General features: G+C 34.8%; 1 protein-coding gene across 3 annotated transcripts in view; it reads right to left on the bottom strand.

Moving 5' to 3' along the window:
* Nucleotides 1–6,437, bottom strand: part of LOC106867891 (BTB/POZ domain-containing protein KCTD6) — a 55,104-nt gene extending 48,667 nt beyond the window's left edge. The window contains exons 1-2 of one of the 3 annotated variants that reach the window (XM_014912958.2): nucleotides 6,323–6,437; nucleotides 4,035–4,512 (exon numbers count right to left, since the gene is read on the bottom strand). In XM_014912958.2, coding sequence (XP_014768444.1) covers nucleotides 4,035–4,210 — 176 coding nt within the window. In that variant the 5' untranslated portion in view covers nucleotides 4,211–4,512; nucleotides 6,323–6,437. Of the gene's footprint in view, nucleotides 1–4,034; nucleotides 4,513–5,124; nucleotides 5,285–5,497; nucleotides 6,206–6,322 lie in introns of those variants that run through there. The other 2 variants (XM_014912956.2, XM_014912957.2) reach the window with 2 other exon arrangements.
* Nucleotides 6,438–10,420: the final 3,983 nt, after the last annotated feature.

Here is a 10,420-nt window from a genome sequence, read left to right as displayed (position 1 = left end):
CCTCCATTCTCACCACATGTCCATACCAGCGCAATCGTCTCTCTTGCACGCCACAACTGATGCTTCTAATGTTCAGCTTTTCTCTCAAGATACTTACACTCTGACGGGTATTCACATTGACATTACACATCCAACGGAGCATACTGGCTTCATTCCTTGCGAGCTTACGTATGTCCTCAGCAGTTACAGCCCATGTTTCACTGCCATGTAGCATGGTTGTTCGTACGCATGCGTCATACAGTCTGCCTTTTACTCTGAGTGAGAGTCCGATGACATTATATCTGTTGTTGATGACTTTTTTGACCAACAGAATGAAAGCTTCTTCACCAATGGGATCCAAGCATTGCAACATCAATGGAAGAAGTGAGTAGACTGCAAGGAGGATTATGTTGAAAAATAAACCTCATTTGGTCACATTCCTTGGTCAGCCTATGAACTTTTTAACCAACTCCTAAATTTCATCCAAGGTAAGTGATGTGCACGATCTGTTATGGTTGTTCTCATCCACACACAATCTGATATGGTTGTTCTCATCCAACAGTCTTCACTTTTGAAAATTACATCTGATTCAGTAAGAGCATGTGTGACATCATTCTATACACATTTCCCCCCAATAATATCTCAATTATATATATATAAGTGATTATATTTTCGAAAATGATTTTAAAAAACAACCACCTAATTTAAATTTATGATTATTAGATGAAAGAACAATGCAACAAATCTGCTTCTTTATCATTATAAAGGAAATATTCTAAATGGAGCAGTTTACCAACAAAAGAATAACACAATAAATAATATCTATAGTTCAGCTGAGTTGTTAGCTATAGTACTGGCCTACTAAACAACAACTTGATAGCTTATATTACATGGTTGGCTGGCTAGCTGACTGGAGTTGTATTGTGTCCACAGAAAAGATATTTAATTTTCAATGCCCTCTTTCATGTAGTTGTAAATAAGTACTTTATGAAATGAATGTTCACTACTAAATGAAATAAGAGCTTTATAAAAGTAAGGTTCATTTCATTAGCCCCTATTGCTGAGTTCAAAATTTACCATGGATATTACTTGGCTAGCAATGAGTACCGTCAGGATGAATTTCTCAAGGATTACCAGAAGACAACATTTTTGATTGTATTCCTGTGAGTTTAGGACATTTCCCTAAGGATAAATTAAGACAAACACCAGAAACCTTAAAGATATTTCACAAGAAAAACAGTGAATATAGAAAGTTGAGGACAAAACAAACTTTTACATTCCTTTGATAGCATATGATGTCACAAAGTTTCTGAATTTCTGTTAAAAATGGCATCGCATAGAATTTTTCTTCCTTTCTTTCTCATTTTTTGTTTTGTTATATCTCTCTAGATGACAAAGAGATTTTCTGTTCATGTTTCAACATAGCTACTTAAATCATATCTTATGGGAAATAGTGCAATATTACAGAAACTTCTCACCAATAATAACACTGATTTCTTTTCAATAGGCATAAAACAAATTTTTCTGGACACAGGCACAGACACAGCTATGTGAAAAGAAACTTACTTCCCAACCACAATGTTTCAGATTCAGTCCCATTGTGTGGCACTTAAGGCAAGTGTCTTCTGTAGACTTGGGCCAACCAAAGTCTTGTTAGTAGATTTAGCAAATGGAAACTGAAAGAAATTTAGTGTGTGTGTGTGTGTGTGTGTGTGTGTGTGTGTGTGTGTGTGTGTGTGTGTGCGCGCGTGCGTGCGTGTGTGTGTGTGTCCCCACTCCACCGCACTTGACAACAGATGTTGGCTTGTTAACATCCTTGTAATTTAGCAGTTCAGCAAAAGAAGCCAATAGAATAAGTACCAGATTAAAAAAAAAAAAAATAAGTAATGGGATTGATTCATGCCAGAAAAAAACCCTTCAAGATAATAGTCCAGTGGCTGAAACAAGTAATCATTGAATTCAAATTTTGGCAAAAGGCTAGTAATTTCAGGGGAGGGTGCAAGTTGATTACATCAACTCCAGTGTTTTATCAACACTCAAAGGATGAAAGGCAAAGTTAACCTCAGTAAAATTTGAACTCAGAACATAAAGTCAGAAGAAATGTCACTAAGCATTTTTTCTGATGCAGTAACAACTCTGCCAGCTCACTGCCTCAATAGTAATATATTATTGGAAGATATTTTAGCATTCCTAAGACAGAGTTGACCTTGCAATCTAAGAAGCTACTGCTAGAAGTCTCTGTGTGTGCACTTCTCAAAGGAAATATCAGAATTAGAATTAATGGAAATAGATATCATTTAGTATCTTATAATAAATTTTTGTAATTTATAACAGATTTTATGTGAATGAGCAAGCATTGTAGAACATTCTACCCAAACATAGTTTAAGTTTCACACTAATGCCTCTGGGAAAGGTATAAACGTCATATTATCTACCCCAAAACAAACTCAGGGTTTTTGAGCTATTTCAAAAAAGAGACCATGTTTTTTGTAAAAGATTGGAATTATAGTTACATACACATTCCTTATTGTAATAAAAAAACTTACTAGGTTTAACAAAACTTATTTGATCACCTGTCGACTTTTTTTTTTTAGATTTTATTTGCTTATTTATTTACATTAAATGGCATTTTCAACGTATTTAAATGTAAATATATATACATGTGGATTTAAAAAGTAATGTTTTGCAAGTTCTATTGCTATTGCTATTATGTTTAAATTGTTAGCGTACACAAAGTGTTAATAAATGAATGAACAAACAATTTCACATACAAATACCAGAATTTCCACATGGATGGAAATAATATTATTTGACATATAGACCTCATATGAATGAATACAATCTACATACAGTGAATTCAAGTTGAGCTTCAGACTTTATTGAGGGAACTTATTGATCTATGAACCAAAGGTCATACTTTCAGCCTTGTTAGACCACATCAGCCCCAGCTAATTTAGTAATGCTTGTATTCTCTCAATAAGCTACTTATAATCAATAACCAGGCGAAAAGGAATCACCAGATGATATAGATGTAACAATCTGAGTTTGTTAAAAAATAAAGTAGTACACCATAGAATATGTAAGAAAATTGTTCAAACTTTGCTCTAAAACTCTCTCAGAAACTAAAAATGTATTTATGCAAATCTGTAAGTCTATGCAAAATAGTTTGCAAAAACAAATACACGCAAACATAATGTCATATGAATATTACATATCGATTTACACACGGGTTAATAAGACTGAGGAAACCATATCGTGTGCTGTTCATGTCTTTCTTACTGAGTACAACCGAGAATCAAAAACAAAAATGGCTTGAAAAACATGAGACATAAATCTCCTTTTCGATGGGACACTAGTCTGTTGCAGGTGACATTTCCAAGACGTGTACAAGCACTGCATTCAAAGACAGGAGGGGGAAAAAAACTAAGAATTCAAAATCTTAATTTATGTGTTAGTAGTTCATAACAAACGCCCAACTGACCCATTCTTAAATATATCACAAGCCAACGGGGGAGTCTCTATGCCGTCATTTGATCTATCAGAAGTAGCGACGAAATTTCTTTAACACTCTACCGTCAAAAAGAAAGGCAGGATGCATTCAACAGTTTAGTTCTAGCAATACAAAATGTCGAGATGGTCACGCTGGAATACCTTTGAACACATGTTTGCTTGATCAGAGCAGCCCTGGGGATAAACGTAAACAATACCACACATTCCTACGTACACGTCCATACATCTATTATATTCCTAAAAACACATACATAATTATACACACAAGTCGGTGCAGTGGCATAAAAATAGATTTGAGTTTAAAAGTTCTTTAACAGAACCAACGAGAGAAGCTTCTAAGGTCGTTTGACCTGCTAGAAATAGCAGCCAAATCTCTTAGATCACATTTAACCATCTGTAAAAAAAAAAAGAACTAATTGGATGATGTAATCTTGGATCTTCAAAAAGACAGAATGGTCAAGGTTAAGACGCCTGATTGATTTGAAATAACTTGGAAACTGAAAAACAACTCGTGAGAGAAAAATAAATTTGAAATGTTTCCTTACCTGAACAAGTGTCCATCTCTGTCCACAAAATAACTTCCTCGTTCGTCTCGAGGCCAATTGGATTCTTTGGATAGAATTTCGTAGAACAAGGTGTCCGGCTGACTAAGTAATGTTTCGCGAGTAGTCGTATAAAACATACCGCCAACATTTAATTTTACAATCCTTCTGTCAGCCATCGCAACCTGAAATGCAGCTCTCTTTGTATACTTATTCAGTTTCCTGTGTCAAAACTTTCTCTTGTGAGAATTCTTACTGCTGTATGCAGCGAAAACAGTTGGAATAAACCTGGAGTTCCAAACTATGGACAAATGTAGCAAGTTTAACATATGTCAAACTTTTTTTATGTGACTATTATGTGATGTTACCAAAATATATGGGTATTCTTTCTTAAATTTTAATCTTCAACGTTTTATGAGTATATTAAAATATATTTTCGTAGAGAATGCCATAAAGTTTGGAAATTATTGAAGGAAATAATCTGCAAAATAAAAAAAATATGTTCCGTTGGACGAGTCTGTTAGAAAACACAAATTTTGTTTTTAATCTTAACAAACTTTACAAAAATTTATCACGCTAAGCAGAATGTTTCTGATTTGAAATTCCTAAAAAGTAAATCTCTTAATTTTGATAATTTCGAAAGGTCCAATACTTCTCTAGATTCCATAAGCCAGTCCAGTAGTAATGTCATTGATAATTACTAACACATTTGAAATAAATTCAGAAAAAATATCCTAGAATAACTGCACATTAGTAAGTACAAATATTGAATGACATTTTGATGCCAAATCTAAAGAAACTTTTCATTATCATTACCTAAATGTTAAAGGCTATATTTTCTTTAACGGCAATTACTTTTAATTTACTGATCTTCAGAATCTAACTAGAGTATTTTTCTTCTTTAAAAAAGAATAAACAAAGTATATCTAAATCTCAATCCTTTTACATATTATATCAGTATACCAAAAAGTTATAAACAATTTCAAAATATGTTCTAACTGTTGATCATCCCCTCACTAATTTGAAAGAAGAAAAACAGACATAAACATCAACTTGTTAAATGAACTGGAATTTTAAAAGCAATCACCAATACCTGGTCAATTCAAGCAAAATACAGTTGAATTTTATCCAAAATAAGAATTCTGCTATTGAAAGAAACGACAAGGGCTAGTCAATTAAGAGAGAGAGGGGGGTGGAAGAAAGCGCACCATTCCCTTTCACCACTTCCTATTTCTTACATATAATTCAGGCTCTTTAAAGGGCCTGACAATATTTTTTCGCGGGTATAAAGGAATTAAATTGACCTAAAATAGAGGCTGCATTATAATAAAGACATTCGGAAACTGATGGAGTGTGTAGTTTTTTGTTATTTTTAGTAAACTGTTGACAGTTGTACCAATTCTTGCATTTTTTTTTATCCCACACTATAATTAGAAAATACCCGAATATAAAACAATATAACAAACCTTATTTAATTTCGGATGATACTTTCACGTCGTTAATAAGTTTCAATAAGGTATATTGAAGTTTGTAACATCAAGTAGAATAACGAAAGTAGATGGGTGACAGAGAAGAATTATTATATTCCACTCTAAACCATCGCGTTTTAATAACTTATTATAATCATTTCCAGGAAATTTATATTTGGTTTTAGCTTAATTTCCTTGGCTGACATAATTTTCTTTATAATTAATTTCAATATATCCCTTGGCAAATCAACGGGCTAGAAATTTTGTAGTTTTAGGCCACAGGCTAACTAGCTGTCAACATTTCGTTGCAAAATGACACACAGAAGACAATGAGTTAGATATTTGTAATTTGTTTGACGTGTGTTAAAAGGAGAAACAAAGTGTCGTCCACTTATATGGAAAAATATTTTTGAAAACGTCCGAACTACTAGACAATTTAGAAATAGCGTAAAAGAATGCTTTGACATCAAGTTTCGTCTGAGTGTATGACTGAGTGTGCGTGCCAGTCTAACAGTGGTCGATCAGCTGTGTGCAGAAATAGCACAACTGCGAAAAGTTTTATTAAATAAATAAATGAAAAACCAACTAGCATGAATTTCGATTATTTTCAGTAAATATATACATTGTGGTGACAGGCGGTGACTATGAAAAGATAGTGCGTGTCTGTATGTGTACACGTACCTACGAGTGCGTGCGCGCGCGAATATACATACTTACATACATACATGCACACACACCCACACAAAGGGAGGAAGAGAGTAAACGTAACACTTTTTTTTTTGACAGATTCAAGCGAGGAAAGAATATATATTGTAGTATTACGTTTCTTTAGCATCAGTTGCTCTGTAATCTCGTCTGAAATCTAGGGATAGTGCGGGCGACAGAACAACGGAGTCATTTCTAACAATTCCTTAATCACAAGTGTTCAATGTTAGTGCTGTCTTTGTCACTTGGAATTGTATTTGTTAACAAGGGTGAGGTAAGAAGGTTGTTAGTTGTTTTAGCCAAAAGATTTCCTTTTGAGATACATGAAATAAGTTACTAATCGTGGAGATACGTTATTCTGGCAGAAATTGAGTACGTCACTTCTTAATAAATTGTTAGGGGTCCAGTGCTGTCTTGGCACAGAAAAATGGATTAATCTCTCTCTTTTCTTACTTTATTCACAATTTTCTCTGGAAAATTAAAACAAGATTAAAACAAAACGAATTATATAAAGGAGTTGCAGAAGAAAAGTGTCTTACATCTAAGACTGATCTTATAAGTATCTACACGCGCACGCACATACATTGTGTGTGTGTGATAGTGATGATGGCATACTGTGCTTTTTTCTGACTTAAGGACAACTAACCAATATACATAGTGAGTTCAAACAAGAAAAACGACAAAAAAAAAAAAAAAAACAACGCGAGTACGTGATACAGATATTGTGTTACTGAACGCTCAGGAAAGGAAAGAATATATATATATATACACACACACACACACACACACACACACATATATATATATATATATATATATATATATATACACATACACACACACACATACAAACACAAATATAATGGATTTTATACAATCTCTTATTAATCCCTCTTTATTTTGATCTATATATATTTGGGTTTTTTTTTTTCAGGATTAAATAAAAAGACAAACAGAAAATATCACACACACACACACACACATATATAGGTATATCAATATATCTGCATCTACCTATCTATATCTCCATCTGTCTGCTTGTGTGTGTGTGTGTGTGTGTATTCATACATATGAACACATGTACATACATATACGTATTCATCCCTACACACACATACACATATATCTTCCTGATTCTTCTATGACCATGCTCTCTTTTATTCACCCTCTTGAACAAGTTACCTTGAGAGTATGTTCTGGCTCCTCATCACTATCATCTTTATTTCTCATTCTCCATCCACCCACATATAATGTGCAGTTGGAGGTAGCTCTGAATCTCCTCCTGTAAAAAAAACCCAACTGTCCTCCTATCTCTCTGCGGCTCATTAATGTCTCCTGACACAACTGTTTCTCCTTTCTTCCATTACTTCCCTCTCTTACAGTTTCTGCTTGTCTTTCCAGGAACACCTTCCACTAACAATAACCCTATTTCTTCTGTCATACTTTTAACTTCATAATACTTTGCCTAAAGAAACCACCCTCTCTCCTAATTTCTCTTTCAGTCATAGAGGTTCTTTAATCTTTCAAGTTAACAAAGATAGCAAGTAATTTCACTAGTTCTTGTGCCATGACAAAAAAGCATATAACCATAGAAATCATGTCAAAACTGAGACATTGCAGCAAAAATTGACCCTCCAACTCACTGAATTCTATTGAGCTGTCTAATTCATGCCAGCATAAAAAGCCTTCCATTTTTACTGTATTATTCTGCTGCCCTTCACACTTTCTGTACTGCCAGCCATCACTTCCTCTCCCCTGAGCAACTTCTATTAAGACCCATACTTCCTTCTTATTTAATTAACCTACTCATATTTACTATGAATCACTTCTCCACCCTAGTTCATCGTTTACTACATGCCCCCCCCTTACCCCTTATAAAACCTCTCATTCTTACCCTACACTCTTACAACTTTTACTCACCTACTCATCCAGATTTATCCCAACAATCTATTCTCGTCATGTTCTTGTTCCTTGGTTGTATGCTCAGATACCTCTATTTTTATTTTTATTTTTGGCTGTACCTCAATTACTCCCATCCAACCTTACGTTATGTGGGGTAGCCACATATCTCTTCCACAATACCAAACATGTTCCTGTCATTTCAATCATTATATCAACCTCTAAACACCTATCATAAATTCACTTTCCTCTCTACTACACTCCTACTCAGTAGAGGCTTTTTAGTCTTCCAAAATACATGGTACCCTCACCAGTGCTAGTGATATGAAAAAAATAGCACTCAGTACACTATGTAATATAACTAGCATTAAGAAAGGCATATCACCACAGTAACCAAGCCAAAATTGACATAGTGGAGCTACCTTGATCTTTCAACTATTGGATCCTGTCAAAACATCCAAACCAAGCTTGCATGGAAAGTAGAAGTGAAATAATGATGATAATGGTAATGATGATGATGCTATACAAATATATATACATAATAGGTTGTAAATATGTAGTTTTATGTATTATGTATAAATATCCAGAAATGCCATATATATATATATATATATATATATATATATATATATATATATATATATTTATAATTCGTCTGACCCATGCCAGCATGGAAAGTAGATGCTAAATGAAAATGATAATACACATACACATGCACATGTATTCATATATGTATAACATATAGAATATGTGTATGAATGAATGAAAAAATATATATATAGGCACAAGTATGGCTGTGTATTTAAGAAGTTTGCTTCCCAGCTACCTAAGGCAAGTGTCTTCAACTACAGCCCCAGGTTGACCATAGCCTTCTGAGTAGATTTGGCAGATGGAAACTGAAATAATCCTGTTATCTATATATATCACCGTCATCATGTATTGTAGGCTTTTGCAGCACATTGATGACACTACAACAAAAGTCTTCCCAATCAAGTTCCATAAGATGGAACCATAGCATTTCTTCATTTTGACTTTCTCTTCATAGTGTTTTCTTGCTAGAGATATTGGGATGGTTTGTCAGAAGACTGTGCCAAGCTCTACTGTCTGCTTTAGCATGGTTTCTACAGCTGGATGCCCCTCCTAACACTGACCACATTACAGGGTGTATTAGGTGCATATAACATGGTACCATCAGCAGTGAGGTTGTCAAATAACTCACCCAGAGTTGGATAGGGTGAGTGGGTGGGTAAATTTGTGAGAATAGGAGATGAAGAGGAAGAAATGTAGTGATTGGACACAAATAGAAGGAGAGGGTGTTAGGAGGATATGTTGTGAGGAAGAGATTCAACAGGGACATGTTGTATGCAAGTAAGTTTGCAAGGGTGTGAAGAGAGAGTGGAAAATAGATGGGAGGGGAATACAAACACCTCCTTTATGGTGGGGCTGAAGGTGTTTGAAACATTGATTGAGGATAAGAGATTTGTCAGGGACACATTTGTATGCAAGGGAGTGGACATAGATTACATGCCTTTATGACCTCAATTTTACTTAGTTGAGTGTGTCTTCTCAAGCACAGCAAATTGCCAGTCATCTCAGTCCTTTGTCATATCTTCTATAAGGCTCAACGTCTGAAGATTATTTTTCACCACTTCATCACACTTCTTCATGGGTCTTCCTGTTCCACAAGTTCCCTCCACATTTAAAGATCAGCTTTCTTTATGCAGCTGTCTTTATCCACATGCATCACATGATCATACCAGCAATAATCTTCTCTCTTGCACATTACAACTGATGACTCTTAGACACAATTTTTCTTTCAACATATTTACACTTTGTAATACATGTACACTGACATTGTACATTGAATGGAGCATGTGGCTTCATTTCTTTCAAGCCATCACGTCTTCTTAAGTCACAGTCCACATTTCACTGAACTTTGCCCAGCCAGTTCTAATTCTGACAATTATGCTTTCAGAACATCCTCCTCTATTGCTAATTTGGTCACCTAGATAATGGAAACTATCTTCTACCTCCAAGGATCCCCCAGGCATTGGAAGAAATCTATTTCCTGTGTGTTCTTAGCATTTATTGTTCCTGCACATCCAGCACGTTGTTAACCTTCCCATGATTCTACTGCATCTCTGTGTCCATACCTTGCACTGGGTGCACCATATGGAATTTCTGCCTCCAGGTCATTTCCCTGAAGAGATTAGTAATTTGTCTGCTCTGCTGGTTACTAGTACATTGGTCTTTGCTAAACTAACTCTAAGGCCCTTTAATTCCAGTTCCAAACCTGAAAGTTCTTCTCTAATTCTA

The sequence above is a fragment of the Octopus bimaculoides genome, chromosome 5, assembly GCF_001194135.2.
Source record: "Octopus bimaculoides isolate UCB-OBI-ISO-001 chromosome 5, ASM119413v2, whole genome shotgun sequence".
In the NCBI taxonomy this organism is placed as follows: Eukaryota; Metazoa; Mollusca; class Cephalopoda; order Octopoda; family Octopodidae; genus Octopus; species Octopus bimaculoides.
Note: the sequence above shows the minus strand (reverse complement) of the source record. Positions and strands in the feature narration are given on the sequence as shown.